The 23,006-nt window shown below is 41.6% G+C and overlaps 1 protein-coding gene and 1 long non-coding RNA gene across 2 annotated transcripts in view; one reads left to right on the forward strand and one right to left on the reverse strand.

Annotated features, from left to right (window-relative positions):
- Positions 1-4,675: 4,675 nt before the first annotated feature.
- The window catches only part of LOC135495392 (synaptotagmin-15-like), an 83,846-nt gene continuing 65,515 nt past the window's right edge, over positions 4,676-23,006 (forward strand). The window contains exon 1 of the mRNA XM_064783952.1: positions 4,676-5,512. Coding sequence (XP_064640022.1) covers positions 5,365-5,512 — 148 coding nt within the window. The 5' untranslated portion in view covers positions 4,676-5,364. The remainder of the gene's footprint in view (positions 5,513-23,006) is intronic.
- On the reverse strand, positions 17,296-22,340 carry LOC135495380 (uncharacterized). Its single transcript, XR_010448564.1, has 4 exons — positions 21,906-22,340; positions 21,428-21,588; positions 18,402-20,647; positions 17,296-18,114 (listed from the first exon to the last, which is right to left on the reverse strand). It is a non-coding gene; the product is annotated as an uncharacterized LOC135495380 (long non-coding RNA).

The raw sequence follows: 23,006 nt of genomic DNA on the forward strand, positions 1-23,006 counted from the left end.
AATTTTAATATCAGATTTCGCCAATAGCGAATTTGCCTGGACTTCTTCATAAGGCGTGGGCTTCCCCTGTACTTCAAAACATTAGCCACCAAGAAGAACTAACACGCATGTTTCACCATCTCCAATTTATTCCAGGCTGGGTGGAGAGAGAGGCAAGTAGGGTGAAGTGCCTTGCTCCGGCACAAAACGGAACAACGGTAATCCTTCTGACAGTAGAACACGCGACCACCTGACTACGAGCCCGGCGCTCTATACACTATGCCCTTGATCTTCCATCATGATGCTTACACAAATATATGCTAAAATATATCAATAGCCATGCTTCACCTCAAAGATACAAATGACACACTTATGTGCCGTCCTTCACAAATCTCCAAGCATCTCTTGATTGCCTCCCATTGTGAATTAGCTCCGATTCCTATCGCTGGCGTTTTCATTACACGAATTACACGCTGCTTTGACCTTTTCATAGTTGACGCTGTACCCCTTGGGTATCCTTCGTCATTCCATCAATACGCCAAAGTGAACACGGTGAAGTAGATCGTAAAGAACCGTATGTCTGGTGCATTACGTGCTACACTTATTCGCCTTCTTTGAAGGCAAATCTCTTGATATATGAACAGTCATTTGTTGTTGTTGCATCTGATGAGATGGCGGGTCAAGACAAAGCTCGAGACTAATGGGAGGTCCTTTGAGATGCGTTACCGATTGCTGTTGTTTTTATCAAGGAATCTGCTGTTGTTTTTTATCAAAGAAGAGTCAACAGCAAAACATCAACAGTATAAGACCAGGTTGAAAACTCAGAGAAAAGTGACGTCTTATAAAAGTCTTATTGAGAGAATCGAGAATCTTATTGATCAGTGCCGTGTACATTCACATGTACATTCTTGTAAGATTCTTTGTTAAGATAAAACTTAACTTTGGTCGGGATGGCAGGTTGGTTGTCCGAAGCTCAGAGAAGTACTATCATATTGAGATCATGTTCGAGGGAAAGAACTATCAAACCTAATGAAAGCAAAATAGGCAGAAGGTGTCCCCAAACGGCCTCGAAAACGTGCACCGACATATGTAAACCCTCCATCTTTCCGAAGAGATGCATGGCCACGGAGAGTCGGTTATCTATGGAGGAATTTCATGTCAAGACAGCCAATCTGATCCTTGAATAAATTGCTTGCCCGTCTATTAGCAGATTAGCAAACATCCTATTGGCTATTGGTAAGTGGTAGTATCGTTGATAGTATCTCATGTGATAGCATCATACAGTGGTATTGAGGAAGAATGATCGGCCAGAGAGACACGTCCTCTTGATTTGCAGCTAATGGCTAGCATGAGAAAGATTAATGGATCGCGGCATGGACATTACGGCAACATCAACAAGGCTAGAGCATAGCCCTGACGTAACCGAGGATTTTTTCAGTCATGTCTGCGGAGCAGCCAAACAGACTTCACAGTCAAACAATCTTGACCTTAGCATATTCTAATTTGAAAATATGTGATGATGTGAGCATCATCTTTTGAATTCCAGGTGTTCATATCTTAAATTTTGCAGTTAATGCTGAAACTGGATAATTCATTTCACTGCTCAAGAGCAGAATTGCATCACAGAACTGCACCAAAGGTGTGATTACATTTCAGAGATAAGGAGTTGATTTTTTGCTCATTGAAAAAAGTGCTGGATTTACCATCGTGCTGATAAGAGGATTTGAGCATTAAAATGTTGAAGCTCGATCTCAAACTCATTGTGACAACTCCATCCGTATGATAGGCAATAGTCGCATTCCATCGGCATCCACGTTCGTTATATGTCATTATCATTACTTTACATTCCTGATCTGCATAACCGGCCGAAAAAAAACAATCTTCTTTCTTTCAAGTTGTAATAGCGGTAAGGCCTTAGTTTCTTCGAAAGGTACTATCGACATGTTTTAAAATATGAAATATATTTGCTCGCGAACTGTACATGTTTAGCTCCCAGAAGCAGAATGTTGTACCTTTTTTTCTTCAGCGGGCAGGAAAATTTCCCAAGGCACACTGCGTGGCTAATCCCAAGGGTCATCAGGGCAGACTTAGCTCCCAAAAGCAGAATGTTGTACCTTTTTTTATTCAGCGGGCAGGAAAATTTCCCCAGGCACACTGCGTGGCTAATCCCAAGGGTCATCAGGCCAGACTTCGTGGGGGTCTATAGGCCTATAAGCCAGAAATGGCAATTATAGTTTCTTCGACAAAAGTACATTCTAAGCTGTTGTCTTTCCTTTCTGTGGATTTCTGAGGCTTTTTTGCCTTTCAAGGGTAGGAGGGTTGGATAGACAGAGGTTAAGCTGCAATGATCGACCGGAATTGGCGAAAGGATGTCAAGGAAGCATTGGGAGAAGGAATTAAAACCGACCACTCATCACTCAATAGGCCTATGTCACACCATTTTTACCGCAGTAGAGTGTAATACAGGACACTCGATGTTCTTTCAGAGGCTTTGTTTAGTAATCAAAATCCAAACCAAAAAATCAACAGCACATACATTTAGGTTTCATAGGCATTTTATTCGGCCAAATTGTACAGATAATTGACTACATATACAAGAAAAAGAGAACAAGTAACGGCGAGGGTCACAGCCAAGATCAACAGATCCCTCACGGCTGTGACCAACCACCCATCGGGAATCCAAACTAAAAACCAACAGCACATATGCACAGGCTTCATAGGTATTTTATTTGGCCAAATGGTACAGATAATTGACTAGATATACAAGAAAAGGTGTACAAGTGTTGATGGTCAGTGGTACAGCCAAGATCAACAGTTAGATCCCTCACGGCTGTCACAGACCGACCACTTCTCAACATGTACTGCCAGCTCACCGGCAAAACCTATTCTGCATTCATACCTGTCAAACCATGTACTACACCTGACCGCCACCCACTTACATAACAATTCCAACAAAGAACGACGAACAAAGGATTAAGACATTGTGTTTATTTACAACCTATTCAAAGGGTTCACTCATGAATGGCTTATCTAAAGAGACCTCACATAAATTGCGAACTGGCATTAATAAATTTCTCGTTGTCTAATTGGCGCAGTCCTGTAATTGACGCTAAAAGCTCAGTGCGAGTGAGAGTTTCGGCGTTTGATCTCAGAGAATAGCCTCAAGACATCCTTTGATTTGTATGAGGAAGGACTCTTTCCATGCGATATTAGAGCTATCGTTACGTGCCGCGTATATTTCAAAAACACTTCGTTTTAAGCACCTACTGTGTTTTTGAGGTTGCACTGACACTTCCAACTGAAAGGGAGATTTGATCATGGCTTGGCTGAAGGCTTTGTGTTTGGACTTTTAAAGCAAAGCAAACGCAGAATCGATTTCAACTATTATCAAAAACGTAAATCAGTATACCCAAACACCTTTATTCCGTCCGGATACGGGTATAGTCAATTATATCAAAATTGCATAATTTGTCATCCTGAGATAGGGCCTATATACAGGTTTTTGATACACCTCCGTCATGTATAAAATATCATTTGAAATATCGAGAGGCGGGGTTTATTGAAAACCGCTGCTGACAGGATGAAAAATTATAGGTCCTGGTTACATCGAAATGTCAACGAGGGTTTATTATACTTTTTGCTCAGGACTTTTATTTGTGATTTAAGAGAGTGCTTCCATGAAATCAACCTTCCGTTAATGGAAAATAGCATATTACAGGTAATACCACTTATGTTCCCAATAATCAATGGATGATAACCTTTTTAGAGACCGACGACTAATGCACAGCCGATGTTATTACAAATCACAACAAAGGTAGATCAAATAATTATTTTCGAGTGTCCTAGTTAATCAAAAGGAGAATCCTCATTGACAGCCCATTTACCATTGTTAAAGACTCTCTACCTGATTTAGCGGCCAATACATATACATGTAATTTGAGTCTATCTCAAGTCACTCATGGTGATTTTAAAACTAATATACCTCACATTTGGAGATTGGAATCTCCCCGAAATAACATTTATTGTTCTCTGTAGTTCATGCGGGCGGAAATATTTCTTCATCAGTTGATCTGCATGGTCGTTTTCACTGGCCTATGGGCTACCTTTTGTCCCTTGTTGGAAAGGCCTATGAAGCGTATGGGTCCGCCCTATAAATGTGGTAGCCAGACACTGCCATTCATGAATCCTGTTCCTGATTTAGTCGCACTGCTGGGGGCGTCATACTTGGTATGTATATCCCTAGTCTGGTAAGCGGGTAAATTTCGTGGAGCTACGGCCGACAAAGTACAAAGTAGGTACTTTACCGACGATTTTCCCGATTTAGCGGACAGCTGTTGGTAGAAGATGATTAATGAGTGTCTAAATGGTAAATGAATAAACAGAGGACGTGATGACCCGACATACCTTCGTAGTTCCTAGATACAAACCCTGTCTATTTTTCAGACTGACGTCTAATTTCTCTGTTTCCAAACTTTCTAAATCATCTATTGCCTTAATCATGTTTTGTACAGACCTGTGTAGTTTATACGTGCGATCATGCTCTTTGCATAAAATCATCCTTAAATCCATTTTTCTCCAAATCATTTCCAAATTGCTAGTAATATCATAGTTGCAATGAGTACAACTCAATAGACTGCATCATCACTCGTACAAATCAATTTGCATTCGCCCGTTGAAACATTCTCAACTCGTGATCGATTGCTCGCCATGTTCTCCATGACGTCATCATGATTGTTTGCCTGCATCAATGCACCGGATCAGGTTACTTTCACCTGCCGTGTAGTGCGACCCATAGCCGCCTGGTGTCCCATCGCCGCACGGAATACGCTGAAGAAACACTCTATCTACCATCGGCATCCACTACACTCCGGCTCATAACCTCCAGGGACCCTATCATATCAAAGCCACGTGTTGATTACCCAGTGTTAATAACTAGTGGATCGATTGCAAAGGACAAAAGTCAACCAGACAGTCCCGTTACGCCCGTTGCCATCCGTCGATATTCAGACGAAGCTTATTTGCCTTCATCGATGTGCTACTTCTTGCATGGCTGGTAGGATTGCGTAACCACCACAGACGAGTTAGTGAAAGCGAGAGTGGTAATCCTTAGTATCGACATCTTGTAAGTTTGTTCTCCTACGACACTGGCGTGATATTCTCGTCTTGCCTTCAGGAGTTGCTTGGAGTTCAGCTTTTTCTCTATCCGTTAAGGTAACACCTGCATGATCTCGCGTCGGACGAAACATCTCAAGTAGAGCCATTGTGAACAGATATTCAGGATCAATTTGTTTGAGAAATTGGAGTCAAATTTAATCTGCATTGATAACTGTCAGATCGGATTCGAGGATTTTGTTTTGATTTGTGCTATTCAATTCGATAAGGACAATGCGTATTTCGTGGATACCTAAAACCGAGGATGTACCATCTCTTGCCACGAGCTCCAAGATGGATATCGCGATCAGAGGGCAAAAGAGGGCCAAACTGAGGGATGACAAGCCGGTATTTGATGCTGATGATATGGACGTTAGTAAGGGTAAGTCAGAAACTCATTGTTATCACTCAGCCAGCGGCTATGCACTATTCCTCTTCATACATGCCCTGGTCCTTCCTCTTAATATTTCTACAATCTCAGGTTATTGAGAATGTTAAAGCACTAGGAATATCAATACGATGTCATTACCACTGAGCCAATTTGATTGCGGCAACCAGAAGGAATGTATGGCTTGGACTGGGGTACTGAGTTTGAAAAGCTGAATGAAACGGCATCTACACATTTGCAGGGTTGATTTACATCTAGAGCTACCAGTAGTTATGTTTGTCATATTCCTGGTTATAATGTCGTTGAGAGGTGACCGTGTAAGCATGAATCAGTAGTCTGGTAAGGTCACCAGCATTCTTAGATCCTCCTACCTATCTTAATACTCCTACCTCGTAAATATCGAGAGGTGGATTATATTGAAAACCATTGGTGCCATCTTATAGAGCCTTATATTTGCAGTGTCGACATTTTACATGAATAAGTCCTGAAGCCCGTAGCCCGAGTATGTCTTCCTTAGTACTTATACTGTGATGTTGGCTTCTATGCATTTCATTCAATACATATCTGATTTAAGTGGGAGGTATAAAAAAGAAAGGCCTTTCTCCTGAACTGGTTTCCACATAGGCACTGGGTATCGAAAGCTTACTTTGTCCACAGACCTTCACAAACCAATGCATACATGTACACATGTATATGGTTTGCTCGGAATTTAGTGAATTCTTAACCAGAGATGGTGCAGACAAGACTGAAATCAAACGTCTCCTTGCCGATTGGTCAGTCATACTACCTGGCCTGATGCTAGTAGAGTACAAAAACGAGTCACGTTAATCACACTGACTCAACTCGATGAGTATTTCAGCCAGGTTATGACTTCATCTATATCAGATATTCATCAGCTTTTTCTCGACATGACGTGCACACAAGAGTTATACCATTATCTTGGATTTATGAATGCTACGGGAGGTTCTGTGTAGTGGTTTCATGACAAGAGCCCAGATGAGTTGCCAATAAAGCTAAGACGCTAAGGAGAAGTAGATTTTTTGTCGCAACGACTGTTTTTTTATTGCGGTGTACATCAGTTAAGTCTTTACGCTCTTGCCTGATTTAGTGTTCCTGTAGGATACGACCTCGGTTTTACTTATTACCAATGTCGGGTGGTTTCTTGGTCTCGTTCATTAGTGATAATATGAGCTACCTCATCTTGACGATGTACATCATATGTCTGCTAGATACCAGCTGCGTCAGAATTCCACAGGGCTCTGGTTTCAAACGAATTACTCCCCGGGCAAGGAGGTTGTTTTTGTTTTGTACCAATCGATGAGATGACTCAACAAGGGTCTTGAGAAATGTCTGCTTTGCATTTTTACCACATTTTGAATCATTGTTGCTAAAATGATGCGACAACATCCTTTCTGGCCAAAACCATGCCCCATCAGAATCAGTTATGTGAACATAAGCTGTCTCCACGACCATTCACACAGAATGTCTCCCAGAATACCAGCTGCTTCGGGTTTCTACAAGGGTCTCGTTTCAAGGCGACGTATTTGTCTTTGAATTGTACGAGTAGAGACGACATTACTTACCATGGAGTCTTGATTACATTTATCGAGTATGTTTGCACTGTGTTATTCTAAATAATGAGAAAGACAGGAAAGTATCCTTTCTGGCTAATCCTCCATTTGCTAGGATTAATAATAAGAGCTGCCTCATCACGACCATTAGCAAACTGCTCATAGTTCCAACTCGCAAGGCTTCAAACAAATGTGTCTCAAGGGACGTATTTGTTTGTGAGTTGTTCTGGCATTACCACTGCACCCTGCATCATCAGCACGACATTTCCCGTGGGCTTGTTGCGGTTGGTTACAGTTCGAGGTAAATGTCATCCCTATTTCCTGGTCATCTCACTTATCCATAGAAAGTGCTTATGCTGATTCCCCAGGATACGCTTGGGCCAAGAAGAGAGCAGCACAGCGGTTTTGCCAATTGTAGAGTAAACGCTATGACGCCAACATCTTTCAGCCCCTCGTCAGCCGCAACCCTGTCATCGTATTCCGTAATTTGAAAATGAGCAGGTTGATCACAGTAACTAACATCGTTTGTCCCTCTAACGAGGGCCCTCCTTTTGGAATGAACACCAGTTGCTTCGTTCATTTTCCACGTGGCTCTCGTTTCAAACGAATTTATCTTGGGGGAAGGGGGAAGTGTTTGTCTGACTCTATACGAGTCGGTATGCTTGCTTCTCAGAAGGCTTGAGGCACGTTTCCATTCGGATTAACTTCTCCATTAGCTATTTGGTACAAATAAAGATATATTCAACAACAGTAGCGCCGGTTAAATGGAATGAAGTATTCCAAAGCACGGGAAGAATGCGATGGAGATGAAGATGTGATTACATTCGTCGGGCAGTAACATTATTGTGATTGCCGGAGGTAAACTGAGAATGCATCAACATCGCCGTTATCATTTCTTCTTACTTTTCTTTGGGTTGTCCAAGCCATTAGTACTAAAAAGAGCCAGAGACAGAGTTTAAGTAGTGGTTTCTCACGGAAGCCTGCGACACTTCATCCGAGAATATTCCACAGGCTAACAACAGGCTTCCGACCCCAGTCCTTCCGTAACCCTCAGGTTTAGAAAGGGAGCTGGCCAGTCTTCATTCGTTCTTCGCATTCGTACACCCACCAAAACTTCGGGGAGAACTCCAAGCTGCCATCCTTCTAGTCGAACACAAGATTTAGCAGTAGGAAGTGCAGATTGAATGTAATGTAAGCAACATGACGGTTACTCATTTACTGCGGTCAGTCTTTGTCATCATACCTACATACAGTTTTGAAGCGGTTGTCGAATTTTTTCCAAATCATATGTTCTAAATTCTGGGCGTATTCTATCAGGATTTGGTTCTGAATGGGCACTAAAACTGTAATTTGCCGACGGGCCGAGTCCTCGTGTGATGGCAACCTTGTTGATGTCATTGTATCTTGTCACATTAATCAGTGGTTTACCGTATTCATAGCAGTCCTGGGACAAATTAGACTACTTTATCACCCGCTTGGCATTTACGATGACAAACTCCTCACTGATAACTGTATTTTATATTCCGGGGAGGACATTGTCTCTGTGTGGATGATGATGGTGACTCGGCTCTCTGAAGAAGCTAAACAGGAAATCTAGCCAAAATATGTTGATGAGACTAGACGGTGATCATAATCTAACTAAAACAAATGATTCTTCTGTATTCGATCTCGTCCCACCATGGCAGTTTGTCGCGGCAAACGAGTATGTTTTAGTTGCAATCCAACAGGAAGCACTGATGTCACGCCAACTTCAATCTGATTCCGATTTATGGATCTCAAAGCCAGCACAGGAAAGAGACCTTGCTACAGATATCGATTCTGTCGTCATTCCAAGAACCCGATCCGCTGGGACATTTTTATGACACGTTTCCAATTGCCTTAATGCCCAGGATACTTTTTTGTACCTGCTGAATGTGTTTCTACAATGCAATCTATTCCCAAGGCTCCTGCGATGACCCGTCTGTTTTGGCAGGAAGCACATTAGATAAGATGAGGCAGAAGCTAGCGGTTTAGGTTTGCAACATCTATGAAATGCACGCTACCATGACATGAAGGACTGTCTGATGCTTCTTGGATGCAGAAAAACACATCCTTTACTAAAATCCAAATGCTTTATTGAAGAGTAAATCGGTGTTCATAGTAAACTGGATCGTAGCGTTTCACAACTCTACCGACACGCAGCTATCAGTTCGGATCGGCTATGAAGCATATTCTCTTTACCATTGAAGAAAAGATCGGTAATACTTGATGCATGGGGTGATAAGGTATTGGTTAGTTATGATCAGATTGATGTCACCATGGGTTGAATAGCTGTCGAATCATTAGACATGCTAATTAACACGTCATATCGATCTGTGCGTTGACTGGAGTCGTGTTGATGAAGGATGCACCAAATTGGCGTACCAAGTCTCCTTCTGTCCATTACAACAGTATCTATTCTGGTAAATATCCTGGGAAACAGGAGATTCCTTTATAGTTTTATTTAAAAGGCAACGGTTTCTACATTTTAGCACCTTAACCATCAATGAACAAGAGTTGGACGGGAATTCCACGGGGACTCTGATACTTTTCCCTGTTTACTAATGTATTACTTCGGTGTAGCGCCCGCGGGAGTAGGAAATGTCTGAAACCAGTTTTAATATCAAAGGAAACTGAGCTATCCTGGAACGACAGTTTGAGAGGCGTTTTGGTTCAGCTTTAACCTATCCACATCTTTTTCTTTTTCTTGAATATGTTTTGACATCTCAAATCCGATGAGCCGTCGGAAAACATGGTGTGTGGGTGGCGTGGGGAGATCGGAGCTCAAGTGGTCCACTTTAGATGGCTTGTTAAAGATGTTGTCGTCAGAGACGTGCTTTTTCCGACAGGGGTCCCTTTGTTTACAGCTGTTGGAACAAGTTACAACTTGGAGCATCTTCTTTGATGAGGAGAGCGACTTACACCAATTCTGTAGTACACATTTACTATCATCTACACGGAGGGCTTCTGTAATGAACCCTCGCAAGGTTAATGTGGTATCTACTGTGCTTTCCGAATATTGTAGATTTGGTACTATCCGTGTGTCATATCATCGGATCATTTAATGCAAAGGCTGATGCAACCCGGGCTTTTAACTAGAACACCGATCAATTTTCTCATTGACACCTGTGGCAGACGATACCCTTGAATTGACATTTCCTCCGTCGTCTGCGGAGAGATACATGTTTCCGCCATCAATTTGCAGTTGCAATGCGCTGCGTCATGTTCAAGGGGTTGGATCATTGAGCGCCCCACATTCTCCATTTGAGCCTGAGCATTGAGAGCTTCCGTGAAATGTGTGTCAACAAATCAAGAGCCGCGACATAAGACGAGCATCCATTTCATGAAACCATTAAAAAACATATTGCAATGTTTGTCGAACCAAACCAGCAATAATGTCAATGTCGACCGTACTCGTATAATTCTCCGCCAGAATTGAGTTGCAGCACTTCTATTCCTACCATAAGTAGAGCTTGAAGCAAAATGGTTAAATAGTGCAGCTTCGGCAGTGGTAGACCACAGTCAATTATAGATTTACATATTTTATTACATGTAAGAAATGTGATGCACATTACTGTTCGAAAAGAGGGCATTTTCTGATATCCTTATAATCGGATGGAAGTCTTGTCGTTAGATTGGGTCAGCTGAGACTAGACCTGAACTTTGACAACACGGTATCTATGATCGTGCAGAGCCGATGCCGGTTCAGTTTCCGAGTTATTGGTTGGTACTCGTGAGCACGCACTTAATCCTCTCATTATCTTAAGTGGACATGTCGAAATGTGTTGGAGAATATGATCAAATACTAGTATAATGACCAAATCATGGGCGAAAGTGAGAGATGATCTCTGATCAGACACTGGATATAAAGGTACACGTAAAACGAAAAGAGATTAGGATTAAGGAGATAGAGCATTACATTCTAACCGCATCTAATTCGCCTTTCAATTACGGTATCCAAACCCCTTTTCAAACACAACCCCGATAGGACGCTGCACACGAGATACGCATGGAACAGTCATTTTCCTATAATAGTGTTTCACCGATATCAACCTCACTTCATTTACCTAGAAGCTTTTGATCTTTCTAACAAGGTTCTAGAAAATAATCAAATTTATCACAACGGTCATTGATCGGTCTCGCCCGTTCGTAACAGCACTAAACGGGAAGTCATGTGAGCATTTAATGGTAGAAACCTATAGCCAGCCCGACCATTAAGTAATTCCCCACCACTTCACAGTGCCAGCTGAAGGAGGGAAAGCTGTATTTTACCATAGAGCTGGTCATTTAGTGTCAGTCTGTCCAGTAATCACAGGTCTGGGCTGGCGGCCCGTCTTCGCTCATCTTCTGGATTGGTATTATATTTCTCCTCTTTTTACCTAAATCAATTCACTTGGACGTGACTAATTTGTGGCCAGTTGTAGCATCCATTATCCCGGAGAGAGAGACTTTTTTCTTTCTTTGTACTTGATGATGTTTATTTCTTCCTTCGATAGACTATGTCATTATCATCCAAAACAACTGGTGGCCTGAACACGTCGCAGAAAAAGAAGTAAACTAAACCTTCATCTGGCTTCATCTAATCTTTGCTCGGCAAAAGGATGAAAGCTCGTAGAGGAGAAGCCAGGGGCCATGTGTACTTTTCATTTCATTCCGTGCTTGCGGGAAATGGTAGATCGTCATCCTTCTCTCTGAGTTTCCTGGTGTAGAGGAACAATTTGTTCCTCTATTCGGTCGTAGGGGAAAGTAAGGATTGGGGACAAGAAACGCTTCACGCCTATTTTAGACCGCTCAAAATGGTATCTCATGAGTGTAGTACAATCATCCTTGTCAAAACATTATCCCATGAGACGATGGCGTACGTTGGTAGCGTGCCTCCATTCTGACATGCACTCCTTCGATTTCTAAGCTGTGTTTCATGTAAGCTACCCTGTATCCAAACAAACGGCTCCGCTCGATGAAAGAAGCATTATTGTAGATATTGTAGTTGATCGATCTCACCAGGGGAATGGCACAATGACTTCGTTTGGAATCAATCGCAGGCAATCCTAGGAATGTTGATATTAGAAGCCTATCAGAAAGTACCTTATTGGCTTGATTGGCTAGATGGGCACTTCTCGTGAAGGACAAACATTCGTTTAATTGGCAAGGGCACTTTTAAGATAGTTTCTCCCGACTTTGTGTTGAGAAGTTGTATCTGAAGGCGTTTTATGTTTTGATGAAAAAGCGGTACCACTTCCATCACGATTATAGGGAGAGCAGTCAAAGTACATAACGATGTCATAACCTTGCAGGTCCTCATGCTGACTGGGAGCGGGAGACATCAGTTTTTGTAAGAGCCTGTAGTGTGTATCACCACTTCGGCAAATAAAGCTGTCGATGCCGAAACCTGTAACGTTAATGATAAGCTTGTCTTGGTTTTACTGTCAACATCCCCGTACAAGACATCTCAATTCAGACCCGTTAACGACCTGTGCAGGTTATTGCATGCCTCATAACCCAAGTAACTAATAGCTCGTCCGACGATAACAAGGAAACAACCTTCCATCGATCCCGCCATTGACAAGCCTTATGGCTGCAGTCCGTGGGAGGACCGACATAAAGATTTTCCGATCGGAAGCTCAGGTCAGTGCAGTAGGATGATGTCGGTCATCCCCGGCATATTCATCCGTCGATCTGGAAATCTAAATTTCTGGTATTCGTAGTAGGATTGATTGACCTTCCTTATTCTGATACCATGCACGAAGTGAATCGGCGTGGACAGATAACCTGCAGGGGTGTATTCATTATATTATGATTAGCCTGGTGACATTATGATTGCGCTGACGTGTTATGTTGATAGCACCATGCTATGGGCTGATGTTGGTCCCATTGCAGTGACAATCAGAGGAATCAGACATGCATCATGTGAGTAAGAAGAGTAGGTTTTAGCATCAAACCGCCAAACCAAACCTTTTGGCCAATTCTGACGCGCTTCAAAAAGAAAGTTCTTCTACCAAGAGTCCGATCGATCTTATATAGCCATGGCAACAAAGTCAAACATCAAGGCAGAGAGTATCATTGGAAATTAGATATCGGGCTTTTTATCCTTTATCGAGTTCACCATATTGAGAGAGGAACTTTGTTGTGGCAAACCAATTCAGTCGGGATTGCGAGCTCTATCACGATAAGACACATTTTCTTTTACGTCGTTTCGAAGATTTGCTGGAAATCATAGGCTGCTGGTTGCTGCCAGTTATCTATTGAATGGATGACTTTTGGTTTAATTCTGAATTACTGCAGAAGTTTTAAATCTTCAAATTCTCCTGTCGGATTCGGCTCAGTCATGGTCTCGCACCCTCCTTAAGCAAGGTGCACAACCGAAAAGCGTAGCGGCTATACTGCCCTTAATTGGTCGAGATGACGCAGTGGCAGATCCGACATAGTGTGTCTGCGCTGCAGCTCCACCAACTGAGGTGCAGTGTGATGGTCCGATGAATTATCGCAGCCTCGATTTGCAATCAGCTATCTATCAAAATCGCTAATGGAATTACCAATCAGCCCATGTCCTGGGTGGAGTGAAGCGTCGTTTTTGTCAATCAGTTGCTCTGCTGGTCTCCTTGGGGGGGTCTTCAGTCGTTCAGCCAGAGATCTGTGCATTGATCCCCGATACCCGAAGTAGTTCGGACCGATGCAACGTGTTTGTTTGTTCCCTAATGAAATGTGTGCTAGGATTCGCATATGTCTGATCCAGTTATCCGTGATATCCAACAGATCAGCATCAGATCTGCAAACACGGGTAAACAGCCTTTCTCCATTGAAATAAATAAGGTTTATATCGGGAAATTTGCAGAGATGTCATGTATATCTCTATTGTTATGTTGCGGGCGATGACGTAATTTCTTATTTTTTTCATAGCGAACCTTTTGTACATAAACATATACTGGGACCTGCTGTGTTTTTTCTTTTTGAACAATATCGTTTCTTGCTATCTTCCGTAACAAACATTCTTCTTGTTATCGTGACATTTACACTCTTAACAAAATCACGTTATCGGCGCAGACAAATCCATCCGAAAGCGAACAATTGTCTCCATAGTGTAATTACTATGGTTTCTTTGACATCGTTGCGTAGGATTACAGCCCTGATTTTGATGTATCGTATGCTTGGGTATACTTGACATTTGATGCGTTTGTCGTCGTCTTTCCCGAAGCGTTTTCTTATTATGCTGTTCTTTGCTCACAAATTTGATTCCAGAACCGAAAGAACGCTGTAGGTGCTCAATCGAATATGGAATGTATGGAAGCAGAATCACTGTTGCCACAGAAAAATACTTCAAAAGCTAGGGGCTGTGAGTCTTGATTACACATTTCGTGGAGAAGGCAATGCCCAGTGATGGAAACTATTGCCGCGTTTTATAATACTTGCTTAGGTTTTTATTGAAACTTCCCAATCATAGCCAAGCGGAGACATTAGATTATAAATATGGGGGATGAGTGCAGGATTTTATTTTGCTTCAAGGATTTCGACTTCTTAAACAGAATACTACCAAGCACAGGCCTGCCAGTTTGGTTCAGATTAGAATGCGCACGAAAGATTACTGCTCATCATTCACGAAGATAAAACTGCAATGACCTCTGTCTACCAGGAAGCAAATGTAACTGTTATCTTGCAGAAACCCTGGCTGTCTGCCCAAGTGATATAACTGAAGCCCCCATTCTCAAATCCCATCCAATTGAAAACGTGGACTTGATTACCCACACGCAATACTTCAAAATAAAAGAAGATAGCCACCCTCCCTGAAGACCAACTGTAAAGAAATGAAGTTAAACTGATTCTTGCAAACAATACGATTTCTAAAGGAGTTATCAGTTGGCGGCTTAAACGGATTTATGCTAGGTGGCCTTTTTACGCATGATATCGAGAAGACATCGGCATTATTGAGCTCGTCGAAGCATGCGTGAAGGTAATCTTTATCGACATTTCAAATAACGCATCAGGAAGACGTAGATTATCCGTCAGAGCAATTTTGGGAGACCTTCTCAGACTTCTAGAGAGAAGATCGAAGACTACTTCGTAGTTGTCTATTAACATCTTACGTTGAAAAGAAAGTAATTGAGTTGATAATCGTGTTAATGTGTTCTAGTCATCTTCAGAGCATTGGCCACGATACGTGATTTTCCCTATCAGCAGATTCTGAGAGATGTCCTCGTTTTCTTTTTGAATATTTACATCACTTATACCCAGCACTTGTTGAAACATGACAGAAAGTTGTGTTACAGCATAGCTCGTTCACCTCCACCTATCAAGGGGTAAACACAGGGAATGATCGTACATGCGTAGATAGAGTGGCGGATGTGACCGGATACTTTTATAATTGAAGTTGAGCTCTTCCGCCTTTGGGTAAACCTTTCTAACATTTCCACTCTTGATTCCCACTATATTTAGGTGCCCAATGTCCGGATACTCGTGCCTTGCCAATTAGTTCCACTCCGTCCCTTCTGGGCGAAGGACGGAATCAAATTCCGGAAGATCAAATGATTGCTGGTCGATCGAGTATTTGCCCGCACACAGCAGTAATGTCATTAAAAGTCAGCTCGTTATCTTTACTTTTACGGAACAGGGTCTGCAAGTTGCTAATGACTTCATTATCACATTGCGAGTGAACGACAACGGGCGAGCTCAATCGCTTGGTTCACTGCGCAGAACGTTTTTTAACGTATATTCTTTAGTGACATGAGAAAATAGCCTGGATACTAAGAATCAGTACGGACTTACTAATGAATTGACAGTGATGAGGGTGAATGGTACGCGTACATCACTATAGATATTTCAGTTTAAGAAGTCGAACCCTGTCTCCAATAAAGGAAAGGCACCCTGCGCAAATGGATGATATCAAAAGTCTATACTGCTCGCTACTTTCATTGCCAGTTTGTTGACGATGCCAAGTTCACCGTTACAAGCATTTGGTGAATACGTTTAGTACTACCAGTGCTCCGAAATAGAATTTTCGTAATAGTGAGGGTATATTATATATGTTATCAAGAATCATTTTACCCGGGAGAACGCGTAACAGCATTTTTAACACAGATTGATAGAGAGAAAATGCTCACTTATTCACACAGCGCGTCCCTGGACCAATAATTGAGGAGGCCAGTGTTATGGATCCAGGACCCAAATTACATATTTTTCTGCGAGTCCAGTATTTATTAGGTTCAGTGTTTTATCCAGGTGTAACGTGTTTGAGTGTTTCCCTTCTCCCTTCTGGTCTTTTCACTGAATAACAGATATAACAGACTGACCTGTTTTTCTCTGTATTTCCTCTATTGAAAGGTCGTTGTGTCTCGAGCTCTTACATTGTATGGCAACGCTGACTGAAATACGGGGAACAACCAAAACTGTTATACCGCAGTTGCGGATTAAGGGGGTGGCGCATGAAGCGTGCGACCCCCCCCTTTCCGTCAGAGTACCATTACCAAGGGCTTCCTAAAAAAGATAACACTGCAAAAATAGCGTGTAGAAGACAAATGTAAACGACTGGGTATCGGCATGATACAGTTCGTGCCGAATGCGAGGGTTACAAGTTAATGTTATAACCTATAGTTGATAACAATATATCCATATAGCCGATGGCTTTTCACACCGCTTTGAAAAAAAATCAAATCCAATATCAGACGACAATGAAGCAATTACCCTCGTCCGGCCTACCACTGCCACAAAATAATATATGGCCGATTGCTTGTTGATTCTATCAACGCTGCCTCTTTGATTTAGGAGCCATCCGCACTGTTATGTGAGGTTACTAAATCGTATTAGTATCAGTAGCTGGTGGCTGGAGTCGTGTGAGATATTGGACATATATTTACATTTGTCACGATATGTAGCATTGTGGCCTTTACACTCTTCAGTTATTTTGGCCCAAAGACGTCTCACATCTACAAATACCTATTGCTGTACATACACCGCAATAGATAGTCGAGTCTTGTTTGAAACATGTCACACAATAGAAGCAGACACGATATGAGGCCATGACACCAAGGGCACTACCACTCAGAATGAACCCGATGGTCTAATATGTGTTCTCACCAATTCCTTGTCACATGCCATTATCCAACATCGAAACGGAGTCTAAGGTTGGAAAGTATTCGCTTGTCCACGAGGAAATTTAAAATTTGATAAAAAATGGAAGATTATATGAAAGACAGAAGATGAATGTGAAAAATATATAATCAAATAATTATATGATTCGAATTACTTGATAAGGATATTGACGTCTTCGAACGATGCTTATAAAAAGTGTTGTTTTTGGGTTTTTTGGTCAACCAAGCATTGACTGGGTTGGCGTTTGATCTGCACGATGATGTTGTATTGATAATGTCAAATGTATCGAAAGGTTTCGAATTGCCCCCAAAGTCATTATACAAAAGGATAGAGTCAGTTCTCATTCTGAAATAAAATGTGTGCTGTGTCCCTATGGTTCGTCGACAAAGCGATGTGACATCGCAATGCAGTGGCCGACGTGTCTAATAGAATCCCTACATGTATCCATTCACCTTCAGTCTCTAAAGCATGATCACAGAGAATTCGGCACAGTTCAGGTACTTTTCTTACTTTTGGATTCCTTTTTCGATCCAGCGAAATATATTTGAACATTTTTAAATGCGTCCTTCATTCGATGCCAAACAGACCACTTTGGCTTCATGTTCTCAGTGTTTCCAGTGGCCGTGTCCAGGTTCGAAACAGTTGGTACACTGCTCCCACCTACACCTACACGTAAAATTTCTATTAGGCTGACCGAGCCTCCGTCGTAATGTACAGGTGGGCGTTTGAATGGATTGATTACAACATCAACTTCTCCTCTTGCTTCGAAGATTGGTGTTCCGACAGTTCCTTTGTACGACAGTGGCTGCAGTGGGATGACCCTAACCGGCGGACGAGAGTGATTGTAAAGCGTCCATATCACCACTATTACCACGATTACCAGAATCCAAAGAAAGAAGCCATACTTTTGGCGCCCAGGCAGAAGAACTGGAAAGCAAAAGAGTTTTGAGTTATTTTATTTCATAAGAGCAGAAAAGAACAATGTCGGCTGCATTATTATTTGGTATTCATATGTTTATAAACAAGTAACTGTCAAAATGATAACAATGTCACCATAAAACAAAGGATTGAGCACTCTGTTTTATCAAGTATGGATTAACTAGGTTCTGATCTATATGGTTATGCGGCGGTTGCTACACGAAGCCAAACTCGGTACTATACTTTGTTACCCTTGAAGGTGAATTGGTTTTACGAAAGTATATTTTATGTCCTACCGTCAATCGCGTCCCGCGAGGTCTTCATCGTAAAAGTTTTATTCCATTTCTGGCAGAAAAATCATGAATAATCTAAGGCGAGGAATCACTCCATGCACACACTCATTCAAGGTCGCGTATAGGCCTATCAGGCCCGTACATGTTGTATTCATTTCATAAAAGTTAGATTTTCTCTTTCAAACTGTTATCAAAGAAGTTGGCACAACCCTTCTAGTCCTAGCAAAAAAATATCACGGTCGACTGTTTGAGACAAAGCCACGCGTCCACCCGGTTTTCAATGGCCAAGATATTTGGAGCGGAACCGTTTTGAGATTGGCCGGTGGGCAACCAATTGTACATAGATCATAATTACAATACCTTTCAGAAAATGATAATAGTCAATGCTATTTGACAGGTCGAGCTATATTGTCGTGGATAAGTTATTGACCCCTTTTATCAACATTCTAGTCGTTTTCGCGATCCAGCATGCACATTCTAGCCTTTCTGGCGACATCTTTACGACCTGCACGCGAAACGATAACTTGTTTGTATTTCCCAAATCGGTATCCATTTTATCAACTCGGAATGAAAATGGCTTGCCATGTTTGATTAATAGCTGAATTTTAGCAGTCCTCCCCACGCGTAACAGAACTCAAACACTAACTCGAACAGGTGGATATCATGATATATCACCCCAATTTCATTACACTGGCCATTCTGCACTTAGCCTCTTGATGGTCATTGACAGAGTCAAAAATGAGGTTCTCCATCGAAAGCCAGGTCATGTCCATTGGCATGGTCAATACCGTTTGGCCCACGTAGCACATTCATACTCATTAGCTCTGTTTGGTTTGATAAACTACCGAGGAAAACTGTATCGCAATGGAATAATTCTTGTTCATTCGTCCTAGCGAATGGCTGCTGTGGCCAACAAGTGCCATTTGTTTTACACTGCTAAGCAATGATAGTTGTTTGGGAAAATCTTCAACATCAAACCCAGTCCAATATGGTGCGGTATGAGGGCATTTTTCTCATTTTTTTAATGAAGGGTAGCATGGCCCAGTTATCGATATATTCTTGTGATACATCTACGAAAGATATTGCTTGTAACAGACACTGAAGGCATCCCCGTTGTTGCAGGCGGCAAACTGGTGATAATCCTGTACGCCAAGGTATTGGCTCACAATTCAATGTTAAGATTCCATTTGTTTTTGAAATTTTTGTCTTTGATGCCGAATATAGTATAAAGAGACACATCTTCTGTCGGTATGGTGCGTTTCGTACGTTCTTGTGGCTTAAAAAACTTCATCAGATTACACGTGTAAGTGGCACTTCAAAGAAGGGAACTTGCCTTGGTTAAATAGCTCGCTAAAGATTTGTCTGTAACATAAAGGACAATCTCTTAGGCTTTCTGGGGTTCAGTCTTTGTATATTATCGGTAGTGCTTCCTTTGTCATGTTTGTAATGGAGTTGAAAGGCGCAAGAAAGATAAACTAGTACTCAACTCTTTTTGGGGGAAAATAAGTTGAAACATTTTCAAGAAGATATATCCAAAGTTTATCGGAGAATTGATATCAGTGTTGTGAGAACATCGCATATCCCAGGCGTAATCGGCGCAGCCTATAGTTGTTAAATTGAAATTCGTAGTTATATTGGAAATCTTTCATCTTTCATTGAAATTTCTCATCCTCTGATACTTCCCAGTATCGACAAATCGTTACCATCAACCAGCTGATGTTGTCGCGAACACACTTTGTTTGAACAAATCATATATCACTATGTTGTATTTGCGCTGCTCTCAGACTTGGAGTCAATCAGTTTCCCTCATTGTCCGACATACTTGCCACAATGGAATGTGACAGTCATGGAATTTGCCTTCTTCTGACCCTTAAGTATAAAAATGAATGCATCATATAGGCCACCACTCGTCCAGTCATTTTGTCGAATCCATGATAGTAGGAGGAGATGAAGGTCTTGGCTTTAGCAAATCAATGTTGTGGTTTGAGGGGGGTAAATATTCAGGAGATGCAGAAAGCCAGCTGGTCGTTGCTGTGAAAACACTTCCAACTGCTAATGAGATGGTCATTTTAATATCACGCGTGCACTAGCATGAACTTATGATACGTACTGATAATTGACGGCAGTGCTGTTTCTGTCGCCAGATGATTATTGGAACAGCTACGGCCACAACAGAAACTGAGAGTCTCCGATACTGTCTCATGTTATTCGGATCGTCGGCTGTCAATATCAAATTAAGAATCTCCATCCTGTTGAGTGGAAACCACGGTAATGCAATGAATATATGCAAACAACCCACGATATGCAAACGCATTGGTACATCCAGCCAGCTAATCTCTCGCCACATCAGAATGCGGTGAATAACAAGGCGGTATTGGGATCAATTAAGAGTTACAAGCTGGGGTACAAGTAGCATAAATGAGGGATTCATGGCCTGGTCTGGCCGAAGCATAAGTGGGAAGCAATAAGGTTTCTGATTGGCATGTGAGAGGAGAATAACGTACCGCCTGTCATCAAGGGACACCTTGTCAAATACTGATGGGAACATCCTCAACATGCAGTCACTGTGCCTTGTACATGTATCATGATGAGTGGGTGTCTATATAAAGTCCCTAATGGTGAGAGGAAGATTAACCTGTCGACAATTAACCTTTGTAGTGATTCTGCTTTCTTGATGCTGCCGTGTGATCCATTCTCTGCATCGATATTTGCAAATAACTATACTATCTTCCGGCTGTGTTTTTAAAGTTGCAAGAGGGCTTTAAAAGAAGGAAGCGTTGTGGCCGTAACATACTTATGCACTCGGCACTCCCCGTATTGGAACCCAAGTTGAAATGCTGCTGAGCAAAGTCGTGAAGCATTTCATCATAGTTGCTACCCGAGTCATTGCCGCATACATGTGTATGTGACTCCATTACGTGTGAATAACGATGTCTCAGGGCGCATTGTCCAATCTATTGGACAGATTATTTCGTGATGAGAACTTGGTATGTAATTACTTGATGTGCTAATCACAAGACAACAATTACCTTTCCATGTAGCTACCAAAAAGTCTTGTATAGATGATCGAATTACAGGATAACCTAAACCGGCGGACGGAAGTGATTGTAAAGCATCCGTATCACCACTATTGCCACGATTACCAGAATCCAAAGAAATAAGCCATACCTTTGGCGCCCAGGCAGAAGAACTGGAAAGCAAAAGAGTTTTAAGTTATTTTATTTCATAAGAGCAGAAAAGAAGAATGTCGGCTGCATTATTATTTGGTATGTATATGTTTATAAACAAGCAACTGCCAAAATGATAACAATGTCACCATAAAACAAAGGATTGAACTCTCTGTTTTATCAAGTATGGATTAACTAGGTTCTATCTACATGTATATGGTTAAGCGGCGTTCGCTACACGCAGAGAAGCCAAACTCGGTACTATATGTGCCTTATACCCGGACTACATTGTTGCCCTTGAAGGTGAATTGGTTTTACGAAAGTATCTTTTATATCCTACCGTCAATTGTGTCCCGCAGGGTCTTCATCGTGAAAGGTTTATTCTTTTTCGGGCAGAAGAATCATGAAATATCTAAGGCTAGAAATATCACTTGGATGACTTTTGACGTCCAGCCGGTTTTTACCACTGCCAGGCTAATGGCTATCAAGCAGACGTTATCTACTTCATCCGCAGCAACAGGTAGAAGCAGAATGGCTGTCATGAAATCATTTCAAAACAGTCCCTTGGTTTTTTTCCATCCTTACACGTTTATTCCTGTTTTGATAAACACATCCTTTTAGATCGTTCATAAATTTTTATCATTTCTTTCATTTGAGACATCCAGTAGAATGGTCTGTTGTCTTCGGATCACACACGTGACCTATATATATGAAGTCGGAGGAAAGACTGTATTATTTCCCGTCGACAGCCTTTGTGACTGGAGATAATAACAGGTATATATATCGACCCGTTTTATCTGGAGACATAAATGTGATCTCTCTGAAATACACGTTTTGTATTGAGGTTTATGATGAGAACGTGGTGACTATTCATTGAAATTGTTAAATGAAGTTAATGTAATGTCATAATGGCATATATATGTCATGCTTGGTATGTGTGATGTCAAATATGTCAAAGAAATCAATAGACTGATGAGATGATCATAATCAGACGACTATAACAAGACTTTGAAGAGAGTTAGTATTTGAATTTTTTTCCTTTATAAAACAGCATGTCGAACGTCTGCATAATTAATCACATTGGGGTATGTCTATTGAGGCGATGCATGATCGTACAAGTTTGAACCTAAGTAAAGGGTGTTTTCGCAACTTGACGCGAAACAGGTTTACGCGCGCTGGCGTATAGGCCTTTGCTCTGTGTTGTTGTTTTTTGCATTTGCAAAGTGTGTACGTGTACACCTCGGTCAAAGAATACTTGACATTTTCACACAATATCTCCAAAAATCTACACAACTCTCAAAAAGTTTGGGAACACAACAATTTCCTTTCCATGTAGCTAGCAAAAAAGTATTGCATAGATGAACGAAGTGTTGGGAGTGACTCAGAAAATAGGACACACAACTTGTAAGACAACATTTCCTTTCTTGAAGATGCACTTTAC

This window comes from Lineus longissimus, chromosome 1 (genome assembly GCF_910592395.1).
Source record: "Lineus longissimus chromosome 1, tnLinLong1.2, whole genome shotgun sequence".
NCBI lineage: Eukaryota > Metazoa > Nemertea > Pilidiophora > Heteronemertea > Lineidae > Lineus > Lineus longissimus.